We start from the raw sequence: 20,688 nt of genomic DNA, 5'->3' as shown, positions 1-20,688 counted from the left end.
CTCCAAGGTGCTCCCAGGCCAGCTGGGCGATATAGTCACGCCAGCGTGTCCTGGGTCTTCCCCGGGGTCTCCTCCCAGGTGAACTTGCCTGTGACACCTCCCGAGGGAGGCGTCCAGGAGGCATCCTAACCAGATGCCCGAACCACCTCAGCTGGCTCCTCTCGACATGGAGAAGCAGCGGCTCTACTCCGAGTCCCTCCCGGATGACCGAACTTCTCACCCTATCTCTAAGGGAGAGTCCAGACACCCTGCGGAGGAAACTCATTTCGGTCGCTTGTATTCGCGATCTCGTTCTTTCGGTCATTACCCAAAGCTCATGACCATAGGTGAGGGTGGGAACGTAGATCGACCGGTAAATCGAGAGCCTTGCCTTATGGCTCAGCTCTTTCTTTACCACAACAGACCGGTAAAGAGCCCGCATCACTGCTGACCCAGCACCAATCCACCTGTCAATCTCCCGCTCCCTTGTACCATCACTCGTGAACAAGACCCCGAGATACTTAATCTCCTTCACTTGAGGCAAGAGCTCATCCCCGACCCAGAGAGGGCTCTCCACCCTTTCCCGCGTGAGAACCATGACCTCGGATTTGGAGGTACTTTACAATAACATTATACATATTTAAAGACAGTAAACAATAAAGGGAAGAGATTGAGAATAAAGTCAATAACAAGCATATGACTGGCCACACTATCACTCTAAACCTTTTTTATACTATGAGTATCAATTTTTTTGTCATGAGATTTTGCAGAAATGGATTTAGCCAGTCACAAGCCAGATCTCACCACTTCAGGGGATATGGCTCTAAATCATGTCTTCCCATTGTCGCACAATGATGCCTCAAGGCAACACACTCCAAAAAGAACCCTGCACACATTATTATTATTATTATTATTATTATTATTTTTAAACGTAGTAACCAGGCAACGGCCTGGCGACCTGTCCGGGGTGTATCCTGCCTTCCGTCCGATGACCGCTGGGATAGGCTCCAGCACTCCCCCGTGACCCTGATGGAGAAGCGGCTTGGAAAATGTGTGTGTGTGTATGTGTGTGTGTGTGTGTGTGTGTGTGTGTATAATAACCAGGACCAAAAAAATAAACCCAGGACTACTTTATGTAAGAAAAGTGAATTGATTTTTTTCTTATTGCTCTCATAATGCATGCAGTAGAAGGTTAACATGGAAAAGCAAATCATTCTTTTTCCTTTGTAAATCCCTTCAGCAGCACTATCACTGTGTATTTTACCAGTGAGATGGTAGAGGCCTTGCTGTATGGCCTGAAGAGCTTCCTGTAGCATCTCTCGCCAAGTCTTTCCTCTGGAGGTCAAATAGTTCTGACACATGGGGGGAGAAAAAGAGTAATTATAAACCGCGCCATCACGGTAAAAAGACCACAGACATAAAAAATCAAAACATAACATCGTAGTAACATCGTACAGCGTAGTAGGTGAAGGTGGTGTTGGGAGTCTTGCCCAAGGACTCTTATTGGTATAGTGTAGGGTGTTTACCCAGGCGGGGCACTGAACCCCAGTCTACACTGTAGTAGGTGAAGGTGGTGTTAGGAGTCTTGCCCAAGGACTCTTATTGGTGTAGTGTAGGGTGTTTACCCAGGCGGGGCACTGAACCCCAGTCTACAGTGTAGTAGGTGAAGGTGGTATTAGGAGTCTTGCCCCAGGACTCTTATTGGTATAGTGTAGGGTGTTTACCCAGGCGGGGCACTGAACCCCAGTCTACAGCGTAGTAGGTGAAGGTGGTGTTAGGAGTCTTGCCCAAGGACTCTTCTTGGTATAGTGTAGGGTGTTTACCCAGGCGGGGCACTGAACCCCAGTCTACAGTGTAGTAGGTGAAGGTGGTGTTAGGAGTCTTGCCCAAGGACTCTTATTGGTATAGTGTAGGGTGTTTACCCAGGCGGGGCACTGAACCCCAGTCTACAGTGTAGTAGGTGAAGGTGGTGTTAGGAGTCTTGCCCAAGGACTCTTATTGGTATAGTGTAGGGTGTTTACCCAGGCGGGGCACTGAACCCCAGTCTACAGCGTAGTAGGTGAAGGTGGTGTTGGGAGTCTTGCCCAAGGACTCTTATTGGTGTAGTGTAGGGTGTTTACCCAGGCGGGGCACTGAACCCCAGTCTACACTGTAGTAGGTGAAGGTGGTGTTAGGAGTCTTGCCCAAGGACTCTTATTGGTGTAGTGTAGGGTGTTTACCCAGGCGGGGCACTGAACCCCAGTCTACACTGTAGTAGGTGAAGGTGGTGTTGGGAGTCTTGCCCAAGGACTCTTATTGGTGTAGTGTAGGGTGTTTACCCAGGCGGGGCACTGAACCCCAGGCTACAGCGTAGTAGGTGAAGGTGGTGTTGTGAGTCTTGCCCAAGGACTCTTATTGGTATAGTGTAGGGTGTTTACCCAGGCGGGGCACTGAACCCCAGTCTACAGTGTAGTAGGTGAAGGTGGTATTAGGAGTCTTGCCCCAGGACTCTTATTGGTATAGTGTAGGGTGTTTACCCAGGTGGGGCACTGAAACCCAGTCTACAGCGCAGTAGGCAGACATGTGTTACCCACTACACTAACCACTAAATGCAAAAAAACCTACTTCCACTATTACCACCCTGTTACTCCATCTACTAGTACTCACAGTACTGTTACTGACTTGTTGATTTTCTATGTGAAGGTAAGTGAACACGTCCTCTACGGAGAACTAAAATATGGCATTTGTCTGCAAATTTTAGTATAACATACTGGAAAAATAAAACATAAAATGCAAAATGTTAAATTCAGTGAATATACAGTAAATGTCTGTTAAAATAAGCAGGGTAACTTGACCAAGTGTGCCCACACTTTTGCATGCAGCTGTAAATAAGGCCATAAATATAATACTTTTAGATCCAAGTTGAAATCTCAGTTTTACACAGCAATACATTCAAACATAACACTGTAGTTTATATCAACACCTAAGATGAAAGTAATGAGAGAAAAAGAATCAAACTAGTACAGAGCCCACAAAAGAAAAAGGATTTAAAATAAACACACAAACCAATAAATAAAAATAAAAAAAATCACGTTTTCCATAACAGGTAACAAAAAACATCAACATTATTATTAATTAAGTTGGCTTGAAAAAGCCAACTTACTGTTCTTCGTAATCTTATTATTATTATTAAGTTGGCTTGAAAAAGCCAACTTACTGTTCTTCGTAATCTTCTTATTATTATTAAGTTGGCTTGAAAAAGCCAACTTACTGTTCTTCGTAATCTTCTTATTATTATTATTATTATTATTAAGTTGGCTTGAAAAAGCCAACTTACTGTTCTTCGTAATCTTCTTCTTATTATTATTATTATTATTATTATTATTATTATTATTATTATTCTACGCTCAAAATTTAAACAGTTTCTCGTCCCACAGTTTTCGAGCTAGAGCCACGAAATTTTACAGGATCGTAGGGCCTATACCCGATTAGGTTGCTTGTGCTTTTCTAAGCGATCCGACGTACGGTTTCCGGAATATTAACGTTCAAAGTGGAATTTTTTCCCCATAGGGAATGAATGGGGAGGCTGTTGGCAGACTGCCAGACATGATGTCACAATGCATCGTTGTCTCACACAACAGGTCCAAACCACGCACGGAGCTCAATGTCTCACCAGTTCCCAGCCTTATTCTCAGCAGCTCTGTTAAGGGTTAACTGCTTTTAAGGTGGAATTGCACCAAGACAGCACAGAATTTTAAGGTGGAACTTCAATTTAAGGTGGACCTAACAATAGCATAACAATAAATTTAAGGTGGAACTTCAGTTAAGGTAGCGCTATGTTAAAGGTGGAACGGCTATTAACTTGTCACTAACTTTAAGGTGAGACCACAATTAATATAGCAAAAAAATTAAGGTGGAACTGCTATTAACATAGCACTAAATATGGCACAGTGTTTAAGGTGGAACGTTAATTAACATAGAAACAAAATTAAGGTGGCACACAACTTAAGGTGGAACTTCTTTTAAAGTGACACAGACTTTAAGGTGGAACTGCAATTAACCTAGCACTAAATTTAAGGTGGAACTTCAGTTAACATGGCACAAAATTAAAGGAGGCACAGAATTTAAGGCGGAACTTTAATCAACATAGCAATGAAATTAACATGGCACAGAGCTTACAGTGGAACTTGAAATTACATTGCACTAAATTTAAAGTGGAACAGACTTTAAGGTGGAACTGCAAATAACCTAGCACTAAATTTAAGGTGGAACTTCAGTTAAGGTAGCGCTATGTTAAAGGTGGAACGGCTATTAACTTGTCACTAACTTTAAGGTGAGACCTCAATTAATATAGCAAAAAAATTAAGGTGGAACTGCTATTAACATAGCACTAAATATGGCACAGTGTTTAAGGTGGAACGTTAATTAACATAGAAACAAAATGAAGGTGGCACACAACTTAAGGTGGAACTTCTTTTAAGGTGACACAGACTTTAAGGTGGAACTGCAATTAACCTAGCACTAAATTTAAGGTGGAACTTCAGTTAACAAGGCACAAAATTAAAGGAGGCACAGAATTTAAGATGGAACTTTAATCAACATAGCAATGAAATTAACATGGCACAGAGCTTACAGTGGAACATGAAATGACATTGCACTAAATTTAAGGTGGCACACTGTTTAAGGTGGAACCTTTTTAAGGAGGCACAGAACTTAAGGTTGAACTGCAAATAACCTAGCACTAAATTTAAGGTGGAACTTCAGTTAGCAAGGCACAAAATTAAAGGAGGCATAGAATTTAAGGCGGAACTTTAATCAACATAGCAATGAAATTAAGATGGCACAGACCTTACAGTGGAACCCTAACCCTAACATTGCACTAAATTTAAGGTGGCACAGAATTTAAGGTGGAACCTTTTTAAGGAGGCACAGAACTTAAGGTCGAACTGCAAATAAACTAGCACTGAATTTAAGGTGGCACAGAATTTAGGGTTGAACTCTCTTTAAGGTAGCACCAAATGTAAAGTGGAACTTAGTTTAAAGTAGCTCTAAAATTGACAAATTAGCACATGGCAACAAATTACCATCAATCACGGATACTACAGCTTCTGCTTTACAACTTTTTCGCAACATGTCAACAACTATCAACAGTTTTCAATGATTTAAACATTTCAACAGCTATCAACCGTTTTTAACCGTTTTATCATTTTAACAACTACCAACCGGTTTCAACCAATTTACCATTTCAACAACTGTCAACCGGTTTCAACCATTTTAACATTTCAACAACTACCAACCGGTTTCAACCATTTTAACATTTCAACAACCGTCAACCGGTTTCAACCATTTTAACATTTCAACAACTGTCAAACGGTTTCAACCATTTTAACATTTCAACAACCGTCAACCGGTTTCAACCATTTTAACATTTCAACAACCGTCAACCGGTTTCAACCAGTTGAACATTTAAACAACTATCAACCGGTTTCAACCAATTTAACGTTTTAACTTACTTAACAGGCTTTTTCAAGCCAACTTAAAGTTCGTTCACGAACTTTCCCCTTCTAGTTATTATTATTATTATTATTATTATTCTACGCTCAAAATTTTAAAATGTTTCTCGTCCCACAGTTTTCGAGCTAGAGCCACGAAATTTTACAGGATCGTAGGGCCTATACCCGATTAGGTTGCTTGTGCTTTTCTAAGCAATCCGACGTACGGTTTCCGGAATATTAACGTTCAAAGTGGAATTTTTTCCCCATAGGGAATGAATGGGGAGGCTGTTGGCAGACTGCCAGACATGATGTCACAATGCATCGTTGTCTCACACAACAGGTCCAAACCACGCACGGAGCTCAATGTCTCACCAGCTCACAGCCTTATTCTCAGCAGCTCTGTTAAGGGTTAACTGCTTTTAAGGTGGAATTGCACCAAGACAGCACAGAATTTTAAGGTGGAACTTCAATTTAAGGTGGACCTAACAATAGCATAACAATAAATTTAAGGTGGAACTTCAGTTAAGGTAGCGCTATGTTAAAGGTGGAACGGCTATTAACTTGTCACTAACTTTAAGGTGAGACCACAATTAATATAGCAAAAAAATTAAGGTGGAACTGCTATTAACATAGCACTAAATATGGCACAGTGTTTAAGGTGGAACGTTAATTAACATAGAAACAAAATGAAGGTGGCACACAACTTAAGGTGGAACTTCTTTTAAGGTGACACAGACTTTAAGGTGGAACTGCAATTAACCTAGCACTAAATTTAAGGTGGAACTTCAGTTAACATGGCACAAAATTAAAGGAGGCACAGAATTTAAGGCGGAACTTTAATCAACATAGCAATGAAATTAACATGGCACAGAGCTTACAGTGGAACTTGAAATTACATTGCACTAAATTTAAAGTGGAACAGACTTTAAGGTGGAACTGCAAATAACCTAGCACTAAATTTAAGGTGGAACTTCAGTTAAGGTAGCGCTATGTTAAAGGTGGAACGGCTATTAACTTGTCACTAACTTTAAGGTGAGACCTCAATTAATATAGCAAAAAAATTAAGGTGGAACTGCTATTAACATAGCACTAAATATGGCACAGTGTTTAAGGTGGAACGTTAATTAACATAGAAACAAAATGAAGGTGGCACACAACTTAAGGTGGAACTTCTTTTAAGGTGACACAGACTTTAAGGTGGAACTGCAATTAACCTAGCACTAAATTTAAGGTGGAACTTCAGTTAACAAGGCACAAAATTAAAGGAGGCACAGAATTTAAGATGGAACTTTAATCAACATAGCAATGAAATTAACATGGCACAGAGCTTACAGTGGAACATGAAATGACATTGCACTAAATTTAAGGTGGCACACTGTTTAAGGTGGAACCTTTTTAAGGAGGCACAGAACTTAAGGTTGAACTGCAATTAACCTAGCACTAAATTTAAGGTGGAACTTCAGTTAGCAAGGCACAAAATTAAAGGAGGCATAGAATTTAAGGCGGAACTTTAATCAACATAGCAATGAAATTAAGATGGCACAGACCTTACAGTGGAACCCTAACCCTAACATTGCACTAAATTTAAGGTGGCACAGAATTTAAGGTGGAACCTTTTTAAGGAGGCACAGAACTTAAGGTCGAACTGCAAATAAACTAGCACTGAATTTAAGGCGGCACAGAATTTAGGGTTGAACTCTCTTTAAGGTGAGACCTCAATTAATATAACAAAAAAATTAAGGTGGAACTGCTATTAACATAGCACTAAATATGGCACAGTGTTTAAGGTGGAACGTTAATTAACATAGAAACAAAATGAAGGTGGCACACAACTTAAGGTGGAACTTCTTTTAAGGTGACACAGACTTTAAGGTGGAACTGCAATTAACCTAGCACTAAATTTAAGGTGGAACTTCAGTTAACAAGGCACAAAATTAAAGGAGGCACAGAATTTAAGATGGAACTTTAATCAACATAGCAATGAAATTAACATGGCACAGAGCTTACAGTGGAACATGAAATGACATTGCACTAAATTTAAGGTGGCACACTGTTTAAGGTGGAACCTTTTTAAGGAGGCACAGAACTTAAGGTTGAACTGCAAATAACCTAGCACTAAATTTAAGGTGGAACTTCAGTTAGCAAGGCACAAAATTAAAGGAGGCATAGAATTTAAGGCGGAACTTTAATCAACATAGCAATGAAATTAAGATGGCACAGACCTAACAGTGGAACCCTAACCCTAACATTGCACTAAATTTAAGGTGGCACAGAATTTAAGGTGGAACCTTTTTAAGGAGGCACAGAACTTAAGGTCGAACTGCAAATAAACTAGCACTGAATTTAAGGCGGCACAGAATTTAGGGTTGAACTCTCTTTAAGGTAGCACCAAATGTAAAGTGGAACTTAGTTTAAAGTAGCTCTAAAATTGACACATTAGCACATGGCAACAAATTACCATCAATCACGGATACTACAGCTTCTGCTTTACAACTTTTTCGCAACATGTCAACAACTATCAACAGTTTTCAATGATTTAAACATTTCAACAGCTATCAACCGTTTTTAACCGTTTTATCATTTTAACAACTACCAACCGGTTTCAACCAATTTACCATTTCAACAACCGTCAACCGGTTTCAACCATTTTAACATTTCAACAACCGTCAACCGGTTTCAACCATTTTAACATTTCAACAACCGTCAACCGGTTTCAACCATTTTAACATTTCAACAACTGTCAAACGGTTTCAACCATTTTAACATTTCAACAACCGTCAACCGGTTTCAACCATTTTAACATTTCAACAACCGTCAACCGGTTTCAACCATTTTAACATTTCAACAACCGTCAACCGGTTTCAACCATTTTAACATTTCAACAACCGTCAACCGGTTTCAACCATTTTAACATTTCAACAACCGTCAAACGGTTTCAACCATTTTAACATTTCAACAACCGTCAACCGGTTTCAACCATTTTAACATTTCAACAACTGTCAACCGGCTTCAACCAATTTAACATTTCAACAACCGTCAACACTTTTAAACCAGTTGAACATTTAAACAACTATCAACCGGTTTCAACCAATTTAACGTTTTAACTTACTTAACAGGCTTTTTCAAGCCAACTTAAAGTTCGTTCACGAACTTTCCCCTTCTAGTTATTATTATTATTCTACACTCAAAATTTAAAATGTTTCTCGTCCCACAGTTTTCGAGCTAGAGCCACGAAATTTTACAGGATCGTAGGGCCTATACCCGATTAGGTTGCTTGTGCTTTTCTAAGCGATCCGACGTACGGTTTCCGGAATATTAACGTTCAAAGTGGAATTTTTTCCCCATAGGGAATGAATGGGGAGGCTGTTGGCAGACTGCCAGACATGATGTCACAATGCATCGTTGTCTCACACAACAGGTCCAAACCACGCACGGAGCTCAATGTCTCACCAGCTCACAGCCTTATTCTCAGCAGCTCTGCTAAGGGTTAACTGCGTTTAAGGTGGAATTGCACCAAGACAGCACAGAATTTTAAGGTGGAACTTCAATTTAAGGTGGACCTAACAATAGCATAACAATAAATTTAAGGTGGAACTTCAGTTAAGGTAGCGCTATGTTAAAGGTGGAACGGCTATTAACTTGTCACTAACTTTAAGGTGAGACCTCAATTAATATAGCAAAAAAATTAAGGTGGAACTCCTATTAACATAGCACTAAATATGGCACAGTGTTTAAGGTGGAACGTTAATTAACATAGAAACAAAATTAAGGTGGCACACAACTTAAGGTGGAACTTCTTTTAAGGTGACACAGACTTTAAGGTGGAACTGCAATTAACCTAGCACTAAATTTAAGGTGGAACTTCAGTTAACATGGCACAAAATTAAAGGAGGCACAGAATTTAAGGCGGAACTTTAATCAACATAGCAATGAAATTAACATGGCACAGAGCTTACAGTGGAACTTGAAATGACATTGTACTAAATTTAAAGTGGAACAGACTTTAAGGTGGAACTGCAATTAACCTAGCACTAAATTTAAGGTGGCACAGAATTTTATGATGGAACTCTCCTTAAGGTAGCACCAAATTTAAAGTGGAACTTAGTTTAAGGTAGCACTAAAATGAACATCTTAGCACCTAGCAACAAATTACCATCGATCACGAGTACTACAGCTTCTGCTTTACAACTTTTTCACAACATTTCAACAACTATCAAGAGTTTTCAACCATTTTATCATTTTAACAACTGTCAACCGGTTTCAACCAATTTAACATTTTAACTATATTAACAGGCTTTGGAACATTAATTAACATAGAAACAAAATTACGGTGGCACACAACTTAAGGTGGAACTTCTTTTAAGGTGGAATAGACTTTAAGGTGGAACTGCAATTAACCTAGCACTAAATTTAAGGTGGAACTTCAGTTAAGGTAGCGCTATGTTAAAGGTGGAACGGCTATTAACTTGTCACTAACTTTAAGGTGAGACCTCAATTAATATAGCAAAAAAATTAAGGTGGAACTGCTATTAACATAGCACTAAATATGGCACAGTGTTTAAGGTGGAACGTTAATTAACATAGAAACAAAATGAAGGTGGCACACAACTTAAGGTGGAACTTCTTTTAAGGTGACACAGACTTTAAGGTGGAACTGCAATTAACCTAGCACTAAATTTAAGGTGGAACTTCAGTTAACAAGGCACAAAATTAAAGGAGGCACAGAATTTAAGATGGAACTTTAATCAACATAGCAATGAAATTAACATGGCACAGAGCTTACAGTGGAACATGAAATGACATTGCACTAAATTTAAGGTGGCACCCTGTTTAAGGTGGAACCTTTTTAAGGAGGCACACAACTTAAGGTTGAACTGCAAATAACCTAGCACTAAATTTAAGGTGGAACTTCAGTTAGCAAGGCACAAAATTAAAGGAGGCATAGAATTTAAGGCGGAACTTTAATCAACATAGCAATGAAATTAAGATGGCACAGACCTTACAGTGGAACCCTAACCCTAACATTGCACTAAATTTAAGGTGGCACAGAATTTAAGGTGGAACCTTTTTAAGGAGGCACAGAACTTAAGGTCGAACTGCAAATAAACTAGCACTGAATTTAAGGTGGCACAGAATTTAGGGTTGAACTCTCTTTAAGGTAGCACCAAATGTAAAGTGGAACTTAGTTTAAAGTAGCTCTAAAATTGACACATTAGCACATGGCAACAAATTACCATCAATCACGGATACTACAGCTTCTGCTTTACAACTTTTTCGCAACATGTCAACAACTATCAACAGTTTTCAACCATTTAAACATTTCAACAGCTATCAACCGTTTTTAACCGTTTTATCATTTTAACAACTACCAACCGGTTTCAACCAATTTAACATTTCAACAACTGTCAACCGGTTTCAACCATTTTAACATTTCAACAACCGTCAACCGGTTTCAACCATTTTAACATTTCAACAACCGTCAACCGGTTTCAACCATTTTAACATTTCAACAACCGTCAACCGGTTTCAACCAGTTGAACATTTAAACAACTATCAACCGGTTTCAACCAATTTAACGTTTTAACTTACTTAACAGGCTTTTTCAAGCCAACTTAAAGTTCGTTCACGAACTTTCCCCTTCTAGTTATTATTATTATTATTCTACGCTCAAAATTTAAACAGTTTCTCGTCCCACAGTTTTCGAGCTAGAGCCACGAAATTTTACAGGATCGTAGGGCCTATACCCGATTAGGTTGCTTGTGCTTTTCTAAGCGATCCGACGTACGGTTTCTGGAATATTAACGTTCAAAGTGGAATTTTTTCCCCATAGGGAATGAATGGGGAGGCTGTTGGCAGACTGCCAGCCATGATGTCACAATGCATCGTTGTCTCACACAACAGGTCCAAACCACGCACGGAGCTCAATGTCTCACCAGTTCCCAGCCTTATTCTCAGCAGCTCTGTTAAGGGTTAACTGCTTTTAAGGTGGAATTGCACCAAGACAGCACAGAATTTTAAGGTGGAACTTCAATTTAAGGTGGACCTAACAATAGCATAACAATAAATTTAAGGTGGAACTTCAGTTAAGGTAGCGCTATGTTAAAGGTGGAACGGCTATTAACTTGTCACTAACTTTAAGGTGAGACCTCAATTAATATATCAAAAAAATTAAGGTGGAACTGCTATTAACATAGCACTAAATATGGCACAGTGTTTAAGGTGGAACGTTAATTAACATAGAAACAAAATTAAGGTGGCACACAACTTAAGGTGGAACTTCTTTTAAGGTGACACAGACTTTAAGGTGAACTGCAATTAACCTGCACGTGGAACTTCAGTTAAGGTAGCGCTATGTTAAAGGTGGAACGGCTATTAACTTGTCACTAACTTTAAGGTGAGACCTCAATTAATATATCAAAAAAAATTAAGGTGGAACTGCTATTAACATAGCACTAAATATGGCACAGTGTTTAAGGTGGAACGTTAATTAACATAGAAACAAAATTAAGGTGGCACACAACTTAAGGTGGAACTTCTTTTAAGGTGACACAGACTTTAAGGTGGAACTGCAATTAACCTAGCACTAAATTTAAGGTGGAACTTCAGTTAACAAGGCACAAAATTAAAGGAGGCACAGAATTTAAGATGGAACTTTAATCAACATAGCAATGAAATTAACATGGCACAGAGCTTACAGTGGAACATGAAATGACATTGCACTAAATTTAAGGTGGCACACTGTTTAAGGTGGAACCTTTTTAAGGAGGCACAGAACTTAAGGTTGAACTGCAAATAACCTAGCACTAAATTTAAGGTGGAACTTCAGTTAGCAAGGCACAAAATTAAAGGAGGCATAGAATTTAAGGCGGAACTTTAATCAACATAGCAATGAAATTAAGATGGCACAGACCTTACAGTGGAACCCTAACCCTAACATTGCACTAAATTTAAGGTGGCACAGAATTTAAGGTGGAACCTTTTTAAGGAGGCACAGAACTTAAGGTCGAACTGCAAATAAACTAGCACTGAATTTAAGGTGGCACAGAATTTAGGGTTGAACTCTCTTTAAGGTAGCACCAAATGTAAAGTGGAACTTAGTTTAAAGTAGCTCTAAAATTGACACATTAGCACATGGCAACAAATTACCATCAATCACGGATACTACAGCTTCTGCTTTACAACTTTTTCGCAACATGTCAACAACTATCAACAGTTTTCAACCATTTAAACATTTCAACAGCTATCAACCGTTTTTAACCGTTTTATCATTTTAACAACTACCAACCGGTTTCAACCAATTTAACATTTCAACAACCGTCAACCGGTTTCAACCATTTTAACATTTCAACAACCGTCAACCGGTTTCAACCATTTTAACATTTCAACAACCGTCAACCGGTTTCAACCATTTTAACATTTCAACAACCGTCAACCGGTTTCAACCATTTTAACATTTCAACAACCATCAACCGGTTTCAACCAGTTGAACATTTCAACAACCGTCAACCGGTTTCAACCAGTTGAACATTTAAACAACTATCAACCGGTTTCAACCATTTTAACATTTCAACAACCGTCAACACTTTTAAACCAGTTGAACATTTAAACAACTATCAACCGGTTTCAACCAATTTAACGTTTCAACAACCGTCAACCGGTTTCAACCATTTTAACATTTCAACAACCGTCAACCGGTTTCAACTATTTTAACATTTCAACAACCGTCAACCGGTTTCAACCATTTTAACATTTCAACAACTGTCAACCGGCTTCAACCAATTTAACATTTCAACAACCGTCAACACTTTTAAACCAGTTGAACATTTAAACAACTATCAACCGGTTTCAACCAATTTAACGTTTTAACTTACTTAACAGGCTTTTTCAAGCCAACTTAAAGTTCGTTCACGAACTTTCCCCTTCTAGTTAAGTTGGCTTGAAAAAGCCAACTTACTGTTCTTCGTAATCTTCTTATTATTATTATTATTATTATTATTATTCTACGCTCAAAATTTTAAAATGTTTCTCGTCCCACAGTTTTCGAGCTAGAGCCACGAAATTTTACAGGATCGTAGGGCCTATACCCGATTAGGTTGCTTGTGCTTTTCTAAGCAATCCGACGTACGGTTTCCGGAATATTAACGTTCAAAGTGGAATTTTTTCCCCATAGGGAATGAATGGGGAGGCTGTTGGCAGACTGCCAGACATGATGTCACAATGCATCGTTGTCTCACACAACAGGTCCAAACCACGCACGGAGCTCAATGTCTCACCAGTTCCCAGCCTTATTCTCAGCAGCTCTGTTAAGGGTTAACTGCTTTTAAGGTGGAATTGCACCAAGACAGCACAGAATTTTAAGGTGGAACTTCAATTTAAGGTGGACCTAACAATAGCATAACAATAAATTTAAGGTGGAACTTCAGTTAAGGTAGCGCTATGTTAAAGGTGGAACGGCTATTAACTTGTCACTAACTTTAAGGTGAGACCACAATTAATATAGCAAAAAAATTAAGGTGGAACTGCTATTAACATAGCACTAAATATGGCACAGTGTTTAAGGTGGAACGTTAATTAACATAGAAACAAAATTAAGGTGGCACACAACTTAAGGTGGAACTTCTTTTAAGGTGACACAGACTTTAAGGTGGAACTGCAATTAACCTAGCACTAAATTTAAGGTGGAACTTCAGTTAACATGGCACAAAATTAAAGGAGGCACAGAATTTAAGGCGGAACTTTAATCAACATAGCAATGAAATTAACATGGCACAGAGCTTACAGTGGAACTTGAAATTACATTGCACTAAATTTAAAGTGGAACAGACTTTAAGGTGGAACTGCAAATAACCTAGCACTAAATTTAAGGTGGAACTTCAGTTAAGGTAGCGCTATGTTAAAGGTGGAACGGCTATTAACTTGTCACTAACTTTAAGGTGAGACCTCAATTAATATAACAAAAAAATTAAGGTGGAACTGCTATTAACATAGCACTAAATATGGCACAGTGTTTAAGGTGGAACGTTAATTAACATAGAAACAAAATGAAGGTGGCACACAACTTAAGGTGGAACTTCTTTTAAGGTGACACAGACTTTAAGGTGGAACTGCAATTAACCTAGCACTAAATTTAAGGTGGAACTTCAGTTAACAAGGCACAAAATTAAAGGAGGCACAGAATTTAAGATGGAACTTTAATCAACATAGCAATGAAATTAACATGGCACAGAGCTTACAGTGGAACATGAAATGACATTGCACTAAATTTAAGGTGGCACACTGTTTAAGGTGGAACCTTTTTAAGGAGGCACAGAACTTAAGGTTGAACTGCAAATAACCTAGCACTAAATTTAAGGTGGAACTTCAGTTAGCAAGGCACAAAATTAAAGGAGGCATAGAATTTAAGGCGGAACTTTAATCAACATAGCAATGAAATTAAGATGGCACAGACCTTACAGTGGAACCCTAACCCTAACATTGCACTAAATTTAAGGTGGCACAGAATTTAAGGTGGAACCTTTTTAAGGAGGCACAGAACTTAAGGTCGAACTGCAAATAAACTAGCACTGAATTTAAGGTGGCACAGAATTTAGGGTTGAACTCTCTTTAAGGTAGCACCAAATGTAAAGTGGAACTTAGTTTAAAGTAGCTCTAAAATTGACACATTAGCACATGGCAACAAATTACCATCAATCACGGATACTACAGCTTCTGCTTTACAACTTTTTCGCAACATGTCAACAACTATCAACAGTTTTCAATGATTTAAACATTTCAACAGCTATCAACCGTTTTTAACCGTTTTATCATTTTAACAACTACCAACCGGTTTCAACCAATTTACCATTTCAACAACTGTCAACCGGTTTCAACCATTTTAACATTTCAACAACTACCAACCGGTTTCAACCATTTTAACATTTCAACAACCGTCAACTGGTTTCAACCATTTTAACATTTCAACAACTGTCAAACGGTTTCAACCATTTTAACATTTCAACAACCGTCAACCGGTTTCAACCATTTTAACATTTCAACAACCGTCAACACTTTTAAACCAGTTGCACATTTAAACAACTATCAACCTGTTTCAACCAATTTAACGTTTTAACTTACTTAACAGGCTTTTTCAAGCCAACTTAAAGTTCGTTCACGAACTTTCCCCTTCTAGTTATTATTATTATTCTACGCTCAAAATTTTAAAATGTTTCTCGTCCCACAGTTTTCGAGCTAGAGCCACGAAATTTTACAGGATCGTAGGGCCTATACCCGATTAGGTTGCTTGTGCTTTTCTAAGCAATCCGACGTACGGTTTCCGGAATATTAACGTTCAAAGTGGAATTTTTTCCCCATAGGGAATGAATGGGGAGGCTGTTGGCAGACTGCCAGACATGATGTCACAATGCATCGTTGTCTCACACAACAGGTCCAAACCACGCACGGAGCTCAATGTCTCACCAGTTCCCAGCCTTATTCTCAGCAGCTCTGTTAAGGGTTAACTGCTTTTAAGGTGGAATTGCACCAAGACAGCACAGAATTTTAAGGTGGAACTTCAATTTAAGGTGGACCTAACAATAGCATAACAATAAATTTAAGGTGGAACTTCAGTTAAGGTAGCGCTATGTTAAAGGTGGAACGGCTATTAACTTGTCACTAACTTTAAGGTGAGACCACAATTAATATAGCAAAAAAATTAAGGTGGAACTGCTATTAACATAGCACTAAATATGGCACAGTGTTTAAGGTGGAACGTTAATTAACATAGAAACAAAATTAAGGTGGCACACAACTTAAGGTGGAACTTCTTTTAAGGTGACACAGACTTTAAGGTGGAACTGCAATTAACCTAGCACTAAATTTAAGGTGGAACTTCAGTTAACATGGCACAAAATTAAAGGAGGCACAGAATTTAAGGCGGAACTTTAATCAACATAGCAATGAAATTAACATGGCACAGAGCTTACAGTGGAACTTGAAATTACATTGCACTAAATTTAAAGTGGAACAGACTTTAAGGTGGAACTGCAAATAACCTAGCACTAAATTTAAGGTGGAACTTCAGTTAAGGTAGCGCTATGTTAAAGGTGGAACGGCTATTAACTTGTCACTAACTTTAAGGTGAGACCTCAATTAATATAACAAAAAAATTAAGGTGGAACTGCTATTAACATAGCACTAAATATGGCACAGTGTTTAAGGTGGAACGTTAATTAACATAGAAACAAAATGAAGGTGGCACACAACTTAAGGTGGAACTTCTTTTAAGGTGACACAGACTTTAAGGTGGAACTGCAATTAACCTAGCACTAAATTTAAGGTGGAACTTCAGTTAACAAGGCACAAAATTAAAGGAGGCACAGAATTTAAGATGGAACTTTAATCAACATAGCAATGAAATTAACATGGCACAGAGCTTACAGTGGAACATGAAATGACATTGCACTAAATTTAAGGTGGCACACTGTTTAAGGTGGAACCTTTTTAAGGAGGCACAGAACTTAAGGTTGAACTGCAAATAACCTAGCACTAAATTTAAGGTGGAACTTCAGTTAGCAAGGCACAAAATTAAAGGAGGCATAGAATTTAAGGCGGAACTTTAATCAACATAGCAATGAAATTAAGATGGCACAGACCTTACAGTGGAACCCTAACCCTAACATTGCACTAAATTTAAGGTGGCACAGAATTTAAGGTGGAACCTTTTTAAGGAGGCACAGAACTTAAGGTCGAACTGCAAATAAACTAGCACTGAATTTAAGGTGGCACAGAATTTAGGGTTGAACTCTCTTTAAGGTAGCACCAAATGTAAAGTGGAACTTAGTTTAAAGTAGCTCTAAAATTGACACATTAGCACATGGCAACAAATTACCATCAATCACGGATACTACAGCTTCTGCTTTACAACTTTTTCGCAACATGTCAACAACTATCAACAGTTTTCAATGATTTAAACATTTCAACAGCTATCAACCGTTTTTAACCGTTTTATCATTTTAACAACTACCAACCGGTTTCAACCAATTTACCATTTCAACAACTGTCAACCGGTTTCAACCATTTTAACATTTCAACAACTACCAACCGGTTTCAACCATTTTAACATTTCAACAACCGTCAACCGGTTTCAACCATTTTAACATTTCAACAACTGTCAAACGGTTTCAACCATTTTAACATTTCAACAACCGTCAACCGGTTTCAACCATTTTAACATTTCAACAACTGTCAACCGGTTTCAACCAGTTGAACATTTCAACAACCGTCAACCGGTTTCAACCAGTTGAACATTTAAACAACTATCAACCGGTTTCAACCAGTTTAACGTTTTAACTTACTTAACAGGCTTTTTCAAGCCAACTTAAAGTTCGTTCACGAACTTTCCCCTTCTAGTTATTATTATTATTCTACGCTCAAAATTTAAAATGTTTCTCGTCCCACAGTTTTCGAGCTAGAGCCACGAAATTTTACAGGATCGTAGGGCCTATACCCGATTAGGTTGCTTGTGCTTTTCTAAGCGATCCGACGTACGGTTTCCGGAATATTAACGTTCAAAGTGGAATTTTTTCCCCATAGGGAATGAATGGGGAGGCTGTTGGCAGACTGCCAGACATGATGTCACAATGCATCGTTGTCTCACACAACAGGTCCAAACCACGCACGGAGCTCAATGTCTCACCAGCTCACAGCCTTATTCTCAGCAGCTCTGCTAAGGGTTAACTGCTTTTAAGGTGGAATTGCACCAAGACAGCACAGAATTTTAAGGTGGAACTTCAATTTAAGGTGGACCTAACAATAGCATAACAATAAATTTAAGGTGGAACTTCAGTTAAGGTAGCGCTATGTTAAAGGTGGAACGGCTATGAACTTGTCACTAACTTTAAGGTGAGACCACAATTAATATAGCAAAAAAATTAAGGTGGAACTGCTATTAACATAGCACTAAATATGGCACAGTGTTTAAGGTGGAACGTTAATTAACATAGAAACAAAATTAAGGTGGCACACAACTTAAGGTGGAACTTCTTTTAAGGTGACACAGACTTTAAGGTGGAACTGCAATTAACCTAGCACTAAATTTAAGGTGGAACTTCAGTTAACATGGCACAAAATTAAAGGAGGCACAGAATTTAAGGCGGAACTTTAATCAACATAGCAATGAAATTAACATGGCACAGAGCTTACAGTGGAACTTGAAATGACATTGCACTAAATTTAAAGTGGAACAGACTTTAAGGTGGAACTGCAAATAACCTAGCACTAAATTTAAGGTGGCACAGAAATTTATGATGGAACTCTTCTTAAGGTAGCACCAAATTTAAAGTGGAACTTAGTTTAAGGTAGCACTAAAATTAACATCTTAGCACCTAGCAACAAATTACCATCGATCACGAGTACTACAGCTTCTGCTTTACAACTTTTTCACAACATTTCAACAACTATCAAGAGTTTTCATCCATTTTATCATTTTAACAACTGTCAACCGGTTTCAACCAATTTAACATTTTAACTATATTAACAGGCTTTGGAACATTAATTAACATAGAAACAAAATTACGGTGGCACACAACTTAAGGTGGAACTTCTTTTAAGGTGGAATAGACTTTAAGGTGGAACTGCAATTAACCTAGCACTAAATTTAAGGTGGAACTTCAGTTAAGGTAGCGCTATGTTAAAGGTGGAACGGCTATTGTCACTAACTTTAAGGTGAGACCTCAATTAATATAGCAAAAAAATTAAGGTGGAACTGCTATTAACATAGCACTAAATATGGCACAGTGTTTAAGGTGGAACGTTAATTAACATAGAAACAAAATGAAGGTGGCACACAACTTAAGGTGGAACTTCTTTTAAGGTGACACAGACTTTAAGGTGGAACTGCAATTAACCTAGCACTAAATTTAAGGTGGAACTTCAGTTAACAAGGCACAAAATTAAAGGAGGCACAGAATTTAAGGCGGAACTTTAATCAACATAGCAATGAAATTAACATGGCACAGAGCTTACAGTGGAACATGAAATGACATTGCACTAAATTTAAGGTGGCACACTGTTTAAGGTGGAACCTTTTTAAGGAGGCACAGAACTTAAGGTTGAACTGCAAATAACCTAGCTCTAAATTTAAGGTGGAACTTCAGTTAGCAAGGCACAAAATTAAAGGAGGCATAGAATTTAAGGCGGAACTTTAATCAACATAGCAATGAAATTAAGATGGCACAGACCTTACAGTGGAACCCTAACCCTAACATTGCACTAAATTTAAGGTGGCACAGAATTTAAGGTGGAACCTTTTTAAGGAGGCACAGAACTTAAGGTCGAACTGCAAATAAACTAGCACTGAATTTAAGGTGGCACAGAATTTAGGGTTGAACTCTCTTTAAGGTAGCACCAAATGTAAAGTGGAACTTAGTTTAAAGTAGCTCTAAAATTGACACATTAGCACATGGCAACAAATTACCATCAATCACGGATACTACAGCTTCTGCTATACAACTTTTTCGCAACATGTCAACAACTATCAACAGTTTTCAACCATTTAAACATTTCAACAGCTATCAACCGTTTTTAACCGTTTTATCATTTTAACAACTACCAACCGGTTTCAACCAATTTAACATTTCAACAACCGTCAACCGGTTTCAACCATTTTAACATTTCAACAACCGTCAACCGGTTTCAACCATTTTAACATTTCAACAACTGTCAACCGGTTTCAACCAGTTGAACATTTCAACAACCGTCAACCGGTTTCAACCAGTTGAACATTTAAACAACTATCAACCTGTTTCAACCAATTTAACGTTTTAACTTACTTAACAGGCTTTTTCAAGCCAACTTAAAGTTCGTTCACGAACTTTCCCCTTCTAGTTATTATTACTATCATTATTATTGTTGTTGTTAATAATACACTCTTAAGACTGATGGAAAACGGTTCTACTGAGTACCAAAAACAGTTCTTTTATTGTTACAATGTCAAGCTTGTAACAATAGAAGAACCCTTTTTTTGCGCTATATAGAACCCTTTTGAAAAAGGTTCTGTATAGAACCATCCACAGCACATTCTCCATCAATGTGAAGCACAACTGCACTATGCAAAGAACCCTTTAATGATGCAGGGTTTTTGAGTGTCCAGGGTTCTATATAGAACCATTTTCTTTACTAAAGAACCCTTAAAGAACCTTTAAGTGTGTCATGTTTAATTTCCATCAGCCTTGAAAAATGGACATCAGCTTTGGGGAGA

At 38.3% G+C, this 20,688-nt stretch overlaps 1 protein-coding gene across 3 annotated transcripts in view; it reads right to left on the bottom strand.

Annotated features, from left to right (window-relative positions):
• Positions 1 to 20,688, bottom strand: part of chfr (checkpoint with forkhead and ring finger domains, E3 ubiquitin protein ligase) — a 52,723-nt gene that overhangs the window by 7,184 nt on the left and 24,851 nt on the right. For all 3 annotated transcript variants that reach the window (XM_037531963.1, XM_037531965.1, XM_037531964.1), the window contains exon 15: positions 1,244 to 1,331. In XM_037531963.1, coding sequence (XP_037387860.1) covers positions 1,244 to 1,331 — 88 coding nt within the window. The remainder of the gene's footprint in view (positions 1 to 1,243; positions 1,332 to 20,688) is intronic.

This window comes from Pygocentrus nattereri, chromosome 20 (genome assembly GCF_015220715.1).
Source record: "Pygocentrus nattereri isolate fPygNat1 chromosome 20, fPygNat1.pri, whole genome shotgun sequence".
NCBI lineage: Eukaryota > Metazoa > Chordata > Actinopteri > Characiformes > Serrasalmidae > Pygocentrus > Pygocentrus nattereri.
This window is presented reverse-complemented; position numbering and strand designations above follow the sequence as displayed.